The sequence below is a fragment of the Accipiter gentilis genome, chromosome 10 (assembly GCF_929443795.1).
Source record: "Accipiter gentilis chromosome 10, bAccGen1.1, whole genome shotgun sequence".
In the NCBI taxonomy this organism is placed as follows: domain Eukaryota; kingdom Metazoa; phylum Chordata; class Aves; order Accipitriformes; family Accipitridae; genus Astur; species Astur gentilis.
Genome location: NC_064889.1, coordinates 36436555 through 36454134, shown reverse-complemented (window position 1 = coordinate 36454134; position 17580 = coordinate 36436555). Strand labels below are relative to the sequence as shown.

At 45.0% G+C, this 17580-nt stretch overlaps 2 protein-coding genes across 2 annotated transcripts; both read right to left on the bottom strand.

Moving 5' to 3' along the window:
• Positions 1 to 1319: 1319 nt before the first annotated feature.
• On the bottom strand, positions 1320 to 9059 carry RNF135 (ring finger protein 135). Its single transcript, XM_049812580.1, has 6 exons — positions 7463 to 9059; positions 6514 to 6600; positions 5774 to 5965; positions 4345 to 4504; positions 2931 to 3032; positions 1320 to 2063 (listed from the first exon to the last, which is right to left on the bottom strand). The coding sequence occupies exons 1-6, from the start codon at positions 7805 to 7807 to the stop codon at positions 1528 to 1530; spliced, it is 1422 nt and encodes a 473-aa protein (XP_049668537.1). The 5' UTR covers positions 7808 to 9059; the 3' UTR covers positions 1320 to 1527.
• A 59-nt stretch (positions 9060 to 9118) lies between these two features.
• Positions 9119 to 17549, bottom strand: ADAP2 (ArfGAP with dual PH domains 2). The gene is made up of 10 exons (XM_049812581.1): positions 17295 to 17549; positions 15931 to 16061; positions 15153 to 15244; positions 14934 to 15019; positions 14476 to 14585; positions 13653 to 13799; positions 12841 to 12924; positions 12385 to 12447; positions 11030 to 11107; positions 9119 to 10428 (listed from the first exon to the last, which is right to left on the bottom strand). Exons 1-10 carry the CDS (start codon positions 17386 to 17388, stop codon positions 10210 to 10212), a joined length of 1104 nt encoding a protein of 367 aa, XP_049668538.1. The 5' UTR covers positions 17389 to 17549; the 3' UTR covers positions 9119 to 10209.
• Between the last annotated feature and the right edge of the window lie 31 nt (positions 17550 to 17580).

The window sequence follows — 17580 nt, the reverse complement described above, 5'->3', positions numbered from 1 at the left end:
ACTCGGTTTTCTGCCGTTAAGGAGCCACGATGCAGATTTCACGTACTGTAATGAAACGGTGCTGGCTGCAGTGGTGCGCCTGACAACACATCAGAAGCGAGACAACGCACTCGCCTTTCCATTGTGTGGTAATTTATGATCCAAACCGTAACAAAGCATATGTGGAAAGTTAGAGGTGCCCTGGGAGTTCATCACGCTGTTGCTGGTCTTCTCCAGATGGACCAGGAAAGGACACCTCAGTCCTGACAAGAGGCAGCGGTGTTAGCTACACGCTACGCTGTTGGCAACGCTGGGAGAGCACTAACCCCCAGACTTGTAGAAGCTGATACACATACCTCTGGGATCTTACAAATGTGCATTTAGTCCAGAGTGCTTTCAGAGTGTTCAGTGACAGCAAAGGAGAGTAACCTTGAAGATTACCAGCAGTTCTGTCCATGACTTTAAAAGCCATGGAGCTCCATTTGGCTAAATGAGCTGTTTGAATCCCACATGCTTTATTCACATTAAACTTATTATTTTGGTCATTCTGGAATGCCACTGTCTTCCTGAAAAAGCTTTTGCTTCTTGGGAACTCTGTTTTCAGTTTGCCTGCATGAAAGTGGTCCTCTCAGAAATTCAGCTGTCAGTAGGTTTTGCAGGATCTCAGCTCTGGCCCCGTCACCCCTCACAGGCAACAGGGACCTTCCTACAGCTAGAAAGATGCGACAAACAAGGGCCAAAACATTGCCTGTATGCTGGCAAGGAAACTTGTAGAACCTCTTGTTCCCTCAGGCAAGAAAAGATGGTCCTCTCCATGACACATTGCCTGTTCACTGGCTCTTTAAAAGAGCAATAAAGTGACCGCATGATTTATTAGCTGGTACAAACACATTTCAAAACATCCTCTTCCAAAACCATCCCTGTGGTCACACGACCACCAGGAGTGACAAACCCTTTGACCTAGACAAGACTAAAACAAGATATGGTGCCAGTGAGATGATGTTCTTCTGGGACACCTCCCTGAAGTGTCAGGTCCTCAAATACAAAGCCTATTTCCTGTAGTTTAGTACCTACTCTAAAGAGAAAGGTTTTCATGCATGAGATCAGTAACATGCTTGCCCTCTGAGCGTTCCTTACTCAATCAGATATTTCTAAAGAAAGCTCACTTGACAGAATGTAATGACATCATCTGTTCTCCTGTAATTTTTTGGATCAATGTAGGAAAATGAGGTCCATGAGAAAGGCTTATACCCAACCTCAGAGCTTCCTTGGTGCATTCCTTCCTAGGGATATCCTGGGAGTATTTAAAGCTGCTTAAGAAATCTACCTCACTCCCACACTGAAGGTTACCACCTTTAGCATACACTGGAATTGCTTTAATGAAGAATGGCTAGATCAGAGCACAGCATGAAGAAAAGCAGAGCAGACAAAGATTTCCACGAAAGCCTGGGTAGCTATATACTCCTTGGTAAATTCCTGTGCTAAACACTGAAGCTTGTATAGAAGTTCTGCAGTCATAGGCAAAATTGTCACTTTTCTGAACAGGCTTTATCTCCTGTTTGTATGATTTATAGTTAAAGATCCATTTCTTTCTAGACTATATAGCCAGAAAGCAGGGTAAAGAGGATTTGAGGTATTGATTTCAAAAGTATGCAAAAGCATTGCTTTGTCAGTGATAGAGTAAAATGACACAGTCTTCTTTTGTAGCTCCAGAAGAACTCCAACCTTCAATGGTTTATCCTTGTGTAACAATGTCTCTTGATCCTTATGCCATGCTGACAGCTGCTTTTTGGAACCTAGCCATTCTACACACCAGGAATGCTCTGTTCTTCCTAATTTGTCCCTTTTACCAATTGTTCCATAAGCAACTCCAACAGCCCATCCATCACTGTCCTTGGTAATTACTTCCCAGTAGTGGCACCCAGTAGAGAAGCTCTGCGAACACATCACTTGGCTGATGCAGAATCTGTTGGGCAATGGTTCATAATCAGTTGGGTAGCTGGAAACCATTACTTTCCTGTTCTGGGCTGTGATTGCTAAGCGCTTATATACTCTTGTGAGATCAAAAGTCACATCATCTGCCCCTAGAAGAGAGAAAGGAAAATATTCTCATCTGCAGGCAACAAGAAGGCAGAACACCTCAGTATTTACTTGCATCCTAACTAACAGTGGATGTGCATCCCTACTCAAGAGCAGAAATGAAAACCAGTGATCATACAATAAACCTTAATCAAAGTTCAATCCTGTGAATCAGCAAGAATCCTCAACTAAACACTAACAACTGTATCCTGAGTGTACTGAAACGTTTAATGGGCACAATTGTGTAAACATCCGTAACAGACTCATGCACTCCAGTGGGAAGGTGAAGGTACTTGGCACCCTACAGCATGGATCTTATTCCTAACCACAATGTTCGTAAAAAATTACCCTTTTGCCAATAATAAATGGGATGCTTACCTTAATAAAACTTACACAGTCATCTGCTCACTGGGACATGTTCTTGCATATTTTATCAGCAAAAACATTTGTTTTGTGTTTTAAGCTACAGCTGTAGTACTGTGTGTTGACTGTAAAAATATTTCTGTAAAAACGATGCAGAATTCAGACAACAAATGGAGTCATTATGGCTTAACACAGTAAAGATCAGTAAGGTGCAGCAACTGCCCATACACCAACTTAGACCCTGCAGGCAGCACAAGCTACAACACAGCTTATATACCTACATGAAACAGGTTTCTTATCCTTTTTATCTTGCATATGCAGTCAGGTATAGTATTGTATTATGCTGCAGTAACAGATTAATTCATGGTAACTTCATTGTGTTTCTATGCTTCAGGTAAAGAGCCAGATCTCCTGCTGATATTTGTAAGTACAGTTTTCTTCAGCAAATCCACAGTCTCATAGTCACTTGAATATTGTTATTGAAGAGTCATGCTGGCTTGCATACTTACACTGAGAAAACTGGCTTGAAATCATTGGTTCTGGATTTTTAGCTGCAGACTCTGGAGGTAATGAGCAGACACTTGTCTCCTGATGCAAGTCTGGAGGTTGCACTAAATAAGAAAAAAATCAAAGTGTTAAGGCACTTCTTCAAAATGTAAATAGGAAGTATTTATGCTTCTAAAGGAAGCTAGTAGTTAAAGCACAAAACAGAGTTGCTTTTTTGATTGTATAAATTATCAAAGGATGTGTAGGCAAACATTTTTATCCAAAAATGTATGCCACTGCCCTAAGTGTGGTCAGAATGAAGCAGTCAGAAAAGTTGGATGGGTAAAGCAGTTGGATCTTTCTATGCAGATAAACCAGTTTCTGTCATAAAAGTGTTCATGGTGTTCTCTGTTTTTTTCCGAGTATCATGTGTTTCTTGTGTTACTCGCACATGCATTTCAAAAGCACAAAGTAATTTTTACGCTAATTGCTGACCAAAAAGCCTGACATTCAGCCCTACAGCCCTAAGGGCTCTTTCTAATTTTCTATGATATTGTAGAACATATTTACAAGACTCATTTGCAGACACTTCCTGATGTGGTTACATAATACACTGCCTTCATCATGAAAGACATCCTTAGAAGTTCTTGCCCCACACCTCTGCCCACTGATTCCTTGGTTTTGCTAGTAAAAATGATTGTGGAGCAAAGCTGTAAACTCAATTGCTGAAATGATCAAGATAAGAAAAACCCTGAGATAAAAATATGATTAAGTATCTGGGGGGTTTGAGAACCAGTGGTTGAAAAAGGCAGGTAGTATTGGAAAGGGTGGGAAGGGGAGGATTGCCCCTCAGTGGCAGTGAGGCTTTAGGTGGGTCTTAAATCACTCTCAAAAACACTCAGTCATCTTTCCACAGCAGACAGACAGTGCTAGGAGGAGGAGAACTCCATAGCAAAGGCCATACCAGATCTAAAGCTTTGCTTTGATGCAGCTTTTGGTGGGAGGGAATTTTCTGTCTGTTCTTAGCAAAGACTTTCCTGTTATATTACTCTATATTTAGAAAAAAATATTTAAATGGATTATATTTCATTCTCCATTACTGGCCTGCATGTCAGTCAGTTCTTTTCTTTTGGGCTCCCATGAAAAAAGTATAAAGTAATCATATTGTCTCCCAAACTGCATGGAGGTTTATAACAATCACACACATGCACACCTGTTTTCTCTGAAGTGTTTGGTTTCCAAAGTTACAGACCTACCTGTTTGTAAGAATGGTTCTTTCATACAGATCTTTACTGTGGGGTCAAAGTAGTGCTAAATTACAGCAGTCCAACCCCCCAACCCCCCCCATGTAAGAGACTGAGTTGAAGGGGGTCACACGCAGGACCCTGCTAGATACAGTCCCTCTAAAAAAGAGATTTCAAAAAAAGGAAAACTCACCTGGTGGGAACTTCCAAGAATATTTCTCCAAAATTAAAATTTCCATCTTTCTCTTAAGATCTTCTACAGCACTTTTGACAACATTAAGCTTCTCATCAAGTGTAATTTGATTCCTTGTTGAAGGTAAGCCTTTGTAACTATGTCTCTCAGGTAAGTCACTCTAATAATGACATGAAAGAATGAAGGGCAAGATGTAAACAATAGCAGTTATTTCATCTAGCATATCAGATGATTTTATAAAGCCAGAGTGGCAAAATAGCAGTGATCTCTCTAAAATCTTATTCTCTGCATTGAGAGCTTCCTTTGTAGGATAGTTGTCTGAGAGAACTAATCTGAAATCTTACAGAAAACATGAAAGGATAGTTCATTCTTAATTAAAAAAAATAAAATAATTTGTTTTCCCCAAGAAAACTAAGAATGGGACTGGTTTTTAATATATATTACAATTTCCTTAAGTATACACATGTATACACAAACTTTCTCTTTTTAAACTTTCTTCTTGTTCTAGAACGCAAACCAAAAGTTTTACAATGTATTAATATAGGATTTAGCATAAAATACTCACAAAAGGGTAAGCATCATTTGCCTAAATTTAGAAATTGTAGAAATCTACATCTGAGCTTGTTCTCTTAGTCTGCCTTTATAGTCTGTGGAAAGAAACAGGCCTTTTGAAGCCTTGATTAATCTCGTTTGCAGGTAGGCATCTCAAGTAGGCCAGATGACTCATGCTCTAAAAGTACCCGTTTCTCTTCATTGCCTGTAACGGGACTCTGGATCAGATATAAATACATGGTTACACAAGGTGAATTCCTATGTAGGCCCCTATGCCTTGGCCCTGGAAGTCTACTTTTGCCTCCTGGCATCGTCACACCCAGTGAGCCCCACTCCAAATTCCTGCTAGCTAATTTGCATCATCGGAATTGTTGTTTTCAAAATCACAATGGGCCCTACAGAACTGAAAGTGCTTTAACTGCCTCTTTTGAGAGCCCTTGACATATTTTCCCCAAGAAAGTTGTTAGAAAGTACTTAATAACTTTGTCAGTTCTTTAACTTGCATATATATGTATGTGTGTATATACATATTCTGGAAAATAAAAAGATAATAAAGGATCTTATCTTAACCTTAGATTTGACTCAGGACCAGATTTAAGCAATGCAGTCCCCACTTCACTCCAGCTCACCAACGTCCTTGGAACGAATCTAGCTCTGAATTGCATCCACAGCCTATGCCTTTTCTAACCCTTTTCCCCTTTGAATTTCTCACTCCAAATTTTCCCTGGTAACAGCGCTATGTCTGTGGATTGGTATCATTGTCTCTAGTAAGAATAGTGCAGTGGGGACCTGGAAGTGCTCTGTACGTGTTCAGCTATCCAAGACAGTTAGCTTACGAGTTTCTTCTCATATTATGCCACTTCATTTCATCACTTACTGTTTGGGCTTGGATGTCTGTGAGCTTGTCCACTTCAACACAGAGCTGGTGAATAGTCTCTTCAATTTTCTGTTGAGCTGCTTTTTGCTCTTGTTCAATAAACGTCAGTGTGTTTCTCTCCTGTCTTTCAACATATTCCTTCATGCAACAGAAATCTTTAGTAATCTGGCTTTTGATCTGAGATGTATATTCCTGAAAGGCAGAAACCATGGAGCTCATTGTGTTGTTAGAAAAGATGTGTGGAATTTGAGAATCTATTGCCCTATCTAATGTGCTCTTTGACTGACCCCTGCAGACCAGAAACAGCTACCTTTATTGAAAGGAGTAAAATATATTTGATGTTTGACAATATATCCTGCATTACCTGCAATGACATTTTGGGCATGTTAAAGTTCTTGACTATTTTATCTTTGCTTGACAACTAACAAAGATCGATATTCCCTCTTTATGATTTGTATTTTGCATCTAAGAGTAGCAGAAACATTCAGGCTACTGCTGGGTTAGACAGAAAAAGGCAACAATGCACAACTCCAGCAGCCTTTGTGCCAGCCAAGACAGGAGTTAGTACAGCTGGTGCCATAGTTCATTCTCATCAATAAAAACAGAGCTGTGACAGCAAAAGAAGGAAACAAAAGGGCAGATTCCTGCTCTGGAGTGGAAGGCTACACTGGAGTCAATCACATCTCCAGGTGGCAGCGGAAACAGAAGATAACTGTAGGTAATGAATGTACAATGTGTACCTTTGTTTTACTGAGATCTTTCCTCAAGAGATGGATGGTCTCTATAGTCATTTCTAGTTGCTTGCAGATGTCCCATATCTCGTCCTCCTTTAAAGTAACACATTGGACCATTTATTTATATAACCCTCAAAGAAAGCATGACTAGGTTAAGCAGCAGGATAATAAAAATCCCTACATCACTGACATTACTTAAGCACTGGACTGGTTGAGAAGGGGTCTGGAAGACAATTCTGAGTGGGAATAGTCAGAATGAAGCCAACATGCAACAGTCATCAATTACGTGTTCAAACATAATTGTGAGCTTCAGCTCTTTGGTCGACCACAGAGACTGAAGAAGACTTTTTGGGTACATATGTGCTAAAATAATGAAGGTCAACAGATTTTTCTCATATCCTCCAAGTGTGGGAGTTTTAAGCAGAGATCTAGATAATGAACCAGTCCCATTTTGTGCCATTCAGCTGGGTGGAGCTGTAGCACTGTATAATAATGTCATGTGTCCTTTCAGGAGTCTCCAATGCTATGTTGGTGAAATAAATAACACTCCGCACAAAGAACGCTTATTACTATCGCACATCAGCTGAATGTGTACAGCTATCAGTTCTTCTAATTCGGCTATGCAGTCCTCAATGTATCAGACACCACCGGTGAACCCCAAACACTGCTTAGCTAAACCTATCTGCTCAACGTACACGATATTGTCATGACGACGCTAATATTAGCATGGGAAATGCAAAGTATCCGGGGGGGGGGGAGGGGGTGGAAGCGAAGAGAAAGATAAAGTTCACTCAATCCTAGCCACGTCCCCACGTTCGTTGGTGACCCTGATGAAGTATTTAGAATTGTGGCCAGAGTTGTCCCGGGAGAGGGATGCCGCGGGGGGGAGCCCCGGGCTGTCCCGGGAGAGGTGGGGTGCCGCGGGGGGGGAGCCCCGCGCTGCCTCCGGCCGTACCTGCTTCCCAGGTCGCCCCGCCGAGCTCCGGTCGTTGCAGGCAACAGCTCCGGAGGGTTTCGGTTCATCCCGTGTTTCCAGCCCTTCTTCCTTCACCTCCTGCAGGATTAAGCTCACCAAAGCGGCCAGTTCCCGGTTGGGCCGCAGGTCCTTCAGCTCGAAGCCTTCCCGGCAGAGCGGGCAGCCGGCGCGCTGCCTCCCCTTGCAGTACTCGACGATGCAGAGCCGGCAGAAGCTGTGGCTGCAGCCCGTGAGCCGCACGGGCTCCGTGAAGTACTGCAGGCAGCAAGCGCAGCTCAGGTCCACGGCTCCCAGGAGCCGCTCCAGGTCCACCGCGGCAGCCATGGCCCGACCCGGCCGCGGGGCGGAGCGGAGCGGCCGGCGGAGTTTCGTTTTCCCCGGGCGCCTCCTCCCGAGAGGCTCCTGCCGTGTGCCGGAAAGCGAGGAGAGCGCCGGGACGGGCGAAGACGGGGAGCCGAACGGCTCTCCTCCGATATACTTGCTCCCGTGAGACCGCTGCGCTGTACCGGGATGGGGCCGGCTACCCGGCTGTGCCCCACCGCCGAGCCTGCGACCCGGTGCTCCCCGGGGGCGGCTCAGCCGGGGAGCTCCCCACGCCAGCCAGAACGCCCAGTGCTGGCCCAGCTCCTCCTCTGCTGGCGACTTGGATCCGAGGATTTGGGTTGGCTGCAGAAATTAACTGTGACACGGAGCTCTCCATGACCTGGTCTTGACTTCTGGTGACTCTCCGAAAAAGTTGCTGTTGTCTGCGTGATTTGATTTTCACAGGGAATTTCCCGGTTTTGTAACAAGTCGTATCAGAATTGCTGACAGGGCTGGTGCGCTGACCCATCCGGGAGAGCAAGCAACACAGCACAGGGCAGCTTGCAGAGCCCCATCCGTGTGAAGTCTAGGCAACTGGATGAACTGAGCTCCTCTGAGGTCATCCTGGGTTACTCATTTCATCTCAAAATAACAATTAAAATATGTCAAACCGAGCGAAGACTGACACTGTTCCTCGTACAAGTCAGAAGGTGCTTTGCTATTGATTTCAAGGGCTGCAGGATTAGGTTGTTAAAAAGATTTGCTAAACCAGCATGTGAGCTAGAATGAATCGGGTTGTGTGGGGAGAGTGGGAACACAGGGAAGTTCATGGGAGCATATCAACAAGCAAAATTGCTGGAGATTGCTCAGAGTTGGACAGTGATGAGGTGGCCGAGACAGGCAGAATGATGATCCAACTCAAACAATTCTTCTGCACTATTGGTGGGGGGGAGAGGGGGGTTAATCTCACTAATCCCTGCAAGTATTGGTACTTCCTCATTTCTGCAGAAGAGGAGAGCTATTCTGGGTATCTCAGACTGGCTGGCAATTGTCAGCAAAAGGTGGAAGCCTCACTAGAAACTTGGTCTGCAAGACTTCCTCTTGATTTGCAAACTAAGGCTGTCTGAAAAGAAGAATAAAATATCTGAATGACCGGCTGCTTGGTCGAACCAAATCTCAGACTTTGTTTTGAGGCAAGAAAATACTCAGTGCGCTGTATCAGCCAATGCAAATCTTCATCAGTTCCTGCACAGAATGGATGTAAGTGGTACCGGACAAAGAGGCACTCACCCTCCACTTTCAGCGCTGGTCCTCTTTCATTGCATGTCTTCAAGCAAGTCACTGAAGAGAACACTTTTAAGAGAACACTAGTTTCTGCCTTTCAATGCTCAGACTAACCAAGCTCATTAAGCTTTAGCTGTTTTTCAGGAGGTGAGACAGATCAGCGTATATTTACCCTGTACTCATGATGTGTTTGCTGGGGCACTATGTGGGGTTGCTTAGGGAAAATTTGGTCTTCACATGGTGGATTTGCCACTCAAAAAAGTCCAACAGCAGAGATTATTGAAAGCTAGGAGCTAGAAGTATTCATCATTAGAGTGATTCCATTACAATATCTTCCACAATTCAAACCTGACTTTTATTTTTTACTGTGCCAGAAATGTAACACTGTGAAAGACATTAAACCTGCTCTGTTGAAGACAACCATGTCCCTATCTGGACAGGAGCTGCCGCCAGGTGGAATGTAGCTGCCTGACTCTGCTCCTGACTGAGAAGGACATCCAGTGACTCCAGCATGAATTGGTATCTTAGATCTATCCAACAGGACACCCTGCATCTTCCTGATAGGAGATGGTATCTTCACCTCTCGGCCACTGTCCCTATGTACTCATGTAATAGATGACCCAATTCACAGGAAGGATACATGCCGCTGGCTGGATTGTCAGGTACATCGTTCAGGATGTACAGGAGTCCTTCTGACATCAGACCAAGGCAAGAAAAGGAGGAGCTGATATAACAGCACCTGCAGGAGTCCTCAAGGAAATGCATGCCAGCCCTTCTGAGGTCAGACTTTCCTCCATGGACTTTTGGTGGTTTTTTTTCCTGTAAGACAACACTGGATGATTCATGCCCATGTCAGACTAGGAAGGCCTCTTCTGCTCAAAAGCAGAGGAGGGCAGGAAGAGAGAAGGCACTTCAAGCAAGGTTCTGGAGAGGCACAGATAATTTCCAATTATCTGCACTCCCTCTTACTCATTTCTCTGTTGCCAGCCTTCCTGTGCTTGTGGCTGTTGAAGGAAGAAGCCCTTTGTACTAGAGTCACTGCAGGGACTTGAGCACCATCCTTGCCAACAAGAAAGAGGCCACAGAGCAATGCTGAACAGAGCCCAAGAAGTGCAGTTCACCAGAACTCAGTGCTAGTCTTAACCAGTCAAAGGCTGGGCAATGACTCCATTTAAGGCATCTATCCACTCCCTCTGCTCCTTATCGTTCTCACATATAAAAACAAACTCTCTCATTGGTGTGATCACAGTGATCGCTGGTTTCCTCTTCTTCGCCCGGACTCCCTGCGGCAAGCCAGCTTGTACTTCATATCCCTCATCTGTCCTTCCAATAAAAACCTGGCCCTGTGCAAATGCATCCTAGAAAGGAAGCAGAAGACACCCATTAGCCAGTAGACTGTGCAGCTCCTGCAGACACTGTTCTATCCTTTGACATGGAACAGGAACTGGGGATGCAGGAAGGGGACACTGGGTGACAGGCAGCAGGAAACACACCAGAGTTTTTTTTACAGTCATGGGCATTCTCAGAAGGAGGTAGGGACCCACCGTTACAGAGCTGGTTGGTGGGTGTTCAGAAGGAGCAAGGAAGGATATCCTTGTGGCTACAGCAGTGCTAGGAAGTAGGACATGGGGGCTGTCAAGCCTCTGTTATCGGTATATTGCTCATCTTGCCTAAGGTTACAGGCACAATGGCAATAGGGCTGGGAGAGAGTGGGCATAAATGCTACAGGTAGTAGCAGCTACTTTTAAAAGACTTAGATCTTCCTCACAGCCACTGTAAAGGCCAGAGTTCCCAAACAGCTCAGCTTCAAAAAGATCCACTGACAAGGGAGATGACTTCTTGAGACTGACCCTGCTTCAGTCTTGGGCAGCCACTAGAAGAGCTGGATGAGAACAGACCCTTCCTCCCCACCCAACCTCATGAAGGGGCTTGTGGAATAGCAAAGAACACTCCTCTTACCAGTGGATTTTTAAAGTACATCAGCTTCCTTTCTTGAGAATCCAGGCAGAACCAGCGCACCTTAAAGGCCTCCTTCTGCTGCAAGGAGATGGTAGAAGTTTTTTTAAAGACCAAGTCTCAAAGGGGAGCTCGGGCTATTCAAGGCAGAACCCTGGACTGTTTAAATGACTCAGAGCTTGAGTTCAGTTTCATTCATCCCTGTAACTGGTAACGGGTGAGTTACCACTGTGTGCAGCCCTCAGCTCCCTTCTCCCTGGGTTCACACTAGAAATTTGCATTCAATGGCAATTCTTTGGGTAAGGCAGGGAAGTTTGGTTCTACCAGTGATCAAATTATCAGGATTAAGAAAGTTGCAGCAAATGGATTCATTGAAAGCACTGCAGAGAATGATCCCTAGGCCAGCGGTGATAATGAGGAAAGCATGCAGTCAATTTCAACATCTTGGTTTGGGGGGGTTGTCCCTAGCATTAGGGGATGCATAATGGTAGCTTTTTTTAAAAGTGCTAATTTCATCAACTACACTCATCTGACCATTCCCTGAGCTATTCATTGCTCCATGCTGAACTGAAGCATCCTCTTCTAGGGCTCACTTCAGCTTGAGCAGAATTTAGGCTTCAGGAGAAAACCACACAATCTTTCATGCTTGTAGCTGTGAGTATTCTCTGTGCAAGTACCTGCAGGAAGATGTATTGGGACACTAGCACTGAGCTGGACCAAAACTCCAGCATATTCAGTATCAGCATTACACCACTGAACTTTTTAATGGGACTTTGGCTCATAGTTCACTCAGAGGAGAGCAAGGCAAGAAGTGGCAATGCTCAAACAAGACCTCAGATCTTTATCTCCTTCTTCAGCAGTGCCTGAAATCTCCCTCTCCTCTCTCAAGGAGTAGTGGCCCAAATACTTCCCCGCTAAAAACCAAACCAAACCACAGGCTTCACTGTGGAGAATTTGCTCCATCATACTTTACTGCTATAAGCAGATGTGACTTATGTGCTACTGACTTTAAGAGAAACAGGGAAGTAGGGGAGTCAGCATGTGATGTTCTGTTCTAGCAGGAGCTGTAGTTAGCAGATACAGAAATCCATTTAGTGTTGCATAACAGAACTTTGCATGTCTACTGCCAGCTAATCCATCTTGCTTACTCTTCAAGGAGGATTCTTCTTCCCAGTCTTATTTTCCACACAAAATAAAACTTGATCCCAAAGAATATGACAGGCTTGAATGGAATGTTTTTTATCAACCCAGGAAGCAGGTAGTCAGTCAACAAATTGTTTACTAGTAAACATCACAGAATTATCAAATATTCTCCATCTGGAATAATCCTGTTTGTGTACTGCCAGGTATGCACTTACTTTTGGTCCTGTTTTCTCCATATATCCTTCTTTGACATAATTTCTTGTGATCCTGGGTATAACCTACGAGAACACAAAACAAACAAACAAATAAAAGTCTGTCTCATTCAAGCTTGCTTTTCCGTTCTGTTTCTGTCAAGGCTAATCACCATCAATTTTGGCTTTTGGGGTTTGAGTTTCTTTGCTGCTCAGTAAAGGGAAGTCTGAAATAAGAAGGAACATAAGATTTTTGAAAGATTACACCTTTTAAGGACCACATGGAGACTTTCAGGCTTTAAATGCTGACTACATTTTTTGCATGTTATCCAGTATGGCCTTTCCTTCTACCTCTTCTGTCCATTCCCAAGACCCATACGCTGCTGTTTGAGCACCTCACTCTGGCAGAAGAAGTGAGAAAATGTTTTCCTATGCTATGTTTGCATAGACTGTTTCAAGCCCGCCCTATTCAGTTCTCACCTCAGGCTCAGGGACAGTTGGGAAGGTTGTTCTGAGATAATAGTAACGTGCTGCCCGAATGGCATTGAACCACTCAACGATCTCCTAAGGAAAACAGCAAATAAAAACATAAAAATAAGAACAACAAGGAGGAGTAAAAGTGCTGCCTCTTCAAAATGCCTTTCTCCTTCCTTGAGACCTCTTTGCAAAGATGTACTTTTTCCCCCAACGGGCAGAGACAGTCAGTGACTTGTCCCAGACACCTGGAAAACACCGAGCCTTCAAAATAATTCTAAACTGCCCCTCCAGGGAGGTCCCAGACATTCTCAGCATGGACAGACACCCTTCTATGTACACTGGCTTTTTCAGTTGATTCCGTTATGGATTGTTTAAAAACCTTTGTACCTGGAAACACATGAGAACTATGGCAAAGGAAGAAACAGAAATCTAACAAAACCCGTGGACATACTTCTTGAAATTATCATTGTTTGCTTGTAAATAATGCAGAACAATATTTTCTACACATGTCAAGAAGGCTTCAAAGAATATAACCACAGAATTGTATAAAACCATTAGACAGTTACCTTACAGAGATTTATATACATGCCCCACTGAAGCCTTAAGACTGTTCAGGGTATGAAGTTGAACATATGCCCCAACAGAACAGGAGCAATATTTTATAGTTATTAGCATGAAATTCTGTGACTTTCTATATTCTACAAGTCATAGTAACTTCAAATAAAACTAGATCCTGCAGAAACAGGGTATCTCTTCCAAAATATAGATCCAACAACTGAGAATCTTGCTTATTCCAAAATCTCCACGGTATTCACCTTTCCACTGTCGTGATAGACAAAAAGGTTCCTTGTTTGACCATCTGTGTTGTATGTGATCTGCAGCCCATGAGCGTGTTGGATTTTCTCTGTCTGGAACATTGCATTCAGATTCTCAATGCTGATAATGGCTTTTGGACCTCTGGACTGTGAAATGAAAAGCATCACTGTATTAAAGTCCTCTCAGGGAGGGTGATGGAGGACAGATTAGCTGTATGAGAACTAGACCCCTACTGAAGAGAAAGCAGGCATCCCAAAATATCTGAATATTAGATATACTTGAAATATAAAGCCTTAATTACATGCTACATAAAATGACTTACAAAGAGTGACTCCCCTTCCTTGACAAATGCTAGGTTGCAATTTGAGAGGGATGTGTCTGAATTGCAAGGGATGGGTTCTATCTCCAGCCTCATAGCTGGAGAACAATTAGCTACACTCTCCCACAGAAGGGAGACATGTTGAGGATGATGGTGCAGCAGTTGATGAGAGAATATTTTGGTAACAGAAGAGGTAACAGCTGCTAGCAGATCTCTTCTTCATCTTGCTATTCAACTGCCAGTATCCATTTCCTTTGTTCACTAAGCAAAAGGAGGCTGCAGGGTTAAGATAAGGGATGAGGAAAAGGACTAAATCCAAAAGGGCAATTGACTAAGATACCACATATGTTAATGGGGAAACATCTGGGCTGCTCCAAACATAGGCTGGCCTGGCTGCAAAACTAGACACAAAGCTATTTATGCTGGGTTTTGCTGGTGAAGAGCAAGGTCTGAGGATGGAGGTTGACCAGCTATGTACGGCCAGCTCTGGCTGAGGAACTCACTTCTTTGGTGTAGTACTTCATCACCCCTTCCCTTGCTGATAGGAGAAATCGCCTCTTCTGGAACTGTCTGCTTTCCCGCCCACGCTTCCAGAGGAATCCTTCACGGCTACCTGCAGATCAGACCAAGATAAGTGTCAGAGAAGGGCAGCACAATAGCAGGACTATTTATCTACATCGTGATGTGGCACAGAGTTTCAACTCTCTTCTCTGTCTGAGAATTTTCACCTCATATGAAACAATCAGTGGAGAACTAGAGAACTGTAAGATCTGAATACACCCTTGCACGTGTCTAGGTGCCTTTTCTTAGGAGCTTCTTCTCAAAAGTTAGACTCAAAGCAAGGACTGCACATCCAACAGTTCAAATATGACAAGCCTTAAAGATCTTCAAAGTTGCAAACATAACACTGTGCTGTTGGCCTTAAGGCTAACACCTTTTCCCTGACAATCCTAACTTTTACCTGCAGAACAAGGATCTTGGCAGACTCGGGTGGCAACAAATTCCTCACGCTCATATTTAGCTCTAATCCATTGCTCTCTTAAAACCCTGAAAGAGGAAAACATGGATAAAGCTGATCTGCCTCTACTCTATTTTCACCAACCAACCAAAGAGACCTGTAGAGGGAAGCAGTAGTTCGACAGCTGTAAAGGCCTGCAGCAGTGAATACACGATAACTTACAAGCAATCACAGGACTGAGGGATGTAATAGTAGGGAGGGACTTTCGCCTCATATTTAGCTTTGGCACAGAGATTCCCATGCTTCTTCATAAACTGAAACACCAAGGAAGTTACAGTTAGGTATGCAACTACAAAGTTGATACTGTGTCATGAACATAACATGAAACTTGTATCAAAGGGAGCACTGCACTTCTTGCTCAGTCTCACCATAACTCTTAGTGCATCTCTACGTATGTTTGTAAATCCCCTTTGGCACTATAATTTGCACTTTTTAGGTGGCGGAGCCTTTTTCAGTATCTACAGTTCTGAATCAGATGGGAAGGAATACAAGATGGTGGTTGTTGATTAAAAGAACAAAAGAAAATAAGGAGGCAAGGTATTTACAATCTCCCTATACCTTCATCTCCTCCTAGACATTAACTGTGATTATATTATTAACACAATTCAATTGAAAGATGAGAAGCTGAACCAATATTTAAGAAGGGTATGTTGATTACCGAATAGAATATATTATCTGGAAAAATCTTGGGCTTCTGAACCACAACAAAGAGTTAGTGTGCTATAAAAAAAAAATATACTGTGGGCTGTTAGAAACATAATTACCTATCAGTGTAATTTGATTGAGTAGATCATAAAAAAACCCCTAAAGTTACCCATGGAGTTAACTTAGCCCTGTGTGGCTTTGTTCCTCTGTCCATGGTGGACAACACAAGAATTATAAGGTAGGCTATAATGAAATGTGGAGAAAAGCAAGTGAATTACTGCTTTTTCCTCTGTACCTCTATAAGATCATTCTCCCAGAAGTCAAGCCGAAGGGATTTGACCCTGCTGATTTGAGGAAGATTGCGATGGATTCCAGAGCAATTCAAACAAATGAATATTCCAAGTTTGTAAGAAGCCCACTCTGGATCTAGATACAAACACAAAGAATGAACTAATACATGGGAAAAGGCACAGCCACTAGCAAGGGCAAAAAACCACATTTGACGCACAGCCCAGGCTTCACACATAATATATTAGATCCCCACCCTGTTGTTCATGGCTGTCACTTCACTGTGTTCAGAGGAACAACAACACCTGCTTTCCACAACAAAATACGTGGCTCCTGCATTCACTGACTATTTGTTTAAAAATTAATGTGACTGTGCAGGCAGCTAAGTGGTGATGTAAAAGCTCAGCTAATTATTATTTCTGCATGAAAAGCTGCTATTACTGAATTAACAATGGAAGGGTGTTGCGGACAGTGAGCACTACTGAGAGTACAACGGCGTACAACCACCCAGAGCAAGGACTCCTGTCCACTGCCCATGAAAGCTCCTGCTTTTGCCTGCTGCTGCATTCCCTGAAGCAGCCTCGATGAGCCTATGCTTAGAGGCATTCTGAGAGCTCTGGCAAGACCATTTCCTTAGATCGCCACTTTCACCATGCCGCCCTCCGCTTCTCCCTTATCACATCACACAGAAGCTACTCGTCATCTTCTTCCAGCTGCTGTAGGCTACCGACTGACTGCTCGCCTTGGTGAGGGTGACCCCCACCTCAAACGAGCGCAGGGTGCCAGCCCGGTGCCGGCTTGCCAGCGGGCTCCGAAGTGCCTTTCTCCGCGCCTACCCCAGTGCAGAGACTTTCCCCCCAGAGCTAGAAAACCACCCCACGCGCTCTCCTCCTCCAACTTCGTGCACTGTCAAAAATAACTCTGGGGAAGCTGCTAGTGCGCTGCAGCCACTTCCTGTCCCACGCTATCCTCTCCTCAACCCGTGGGGCTTCCACTACCACCCCTGGCCCTGCCCGGCTGAGGAGAGCCCTGTCCTGACTGCCTGGAGCCCCGCGGGGACCACCTGAACGTCTGCCTCCCAGAGCGGGACCGCAGGGCGCTGCCCGCCCTGGGAAAACACCTGCTCCCGCCTCCTGCCTCTGTGGTACACTAAGTGGAAAGTGACGCCGGGCCCCGCTTCCAGGAACGGGCTGAACAGAGACCGGCACGCCGGGAGGCTGACCGGGGGTGGACGGACGCCCGGTCGGCGGCACAGCCCGAGGGGCCCGGCCGGCCCCTCGCTCGCCCCTATTTTCCTGTCAGAAACGCGCCGGGCGGGCCCGGGGGGGGTGGGGGCGCGAAGGGAGCCGCTGCCGGGCGGAGCCCCCTTACCTGGCTCCCCGCAGTCGGCGCAGCGGCCGTTCCCGGTGCCGGCAGCCCTCTGCAGCTCCAGCAGCAGCGTCTTGTTGCGGTCGCGGTCCATCATCGCCGCTCGGTGCCCGGCGCGGCGCGGAGCTCAGCGGGAGGCTCAACTCCGGGAGGAAAATGAGGAACTGGAGAGCAGCCCCAGCGCCGCGGGGAGTCCCGTTCTCTTCCCGCGCCCCCGGGCGGGCGCGGCTGGGCCGCCCCTCAGGCCGCCTCCTGGCGGCGGCTCTCCCGGCGGGGCGGCCCCGGCCCC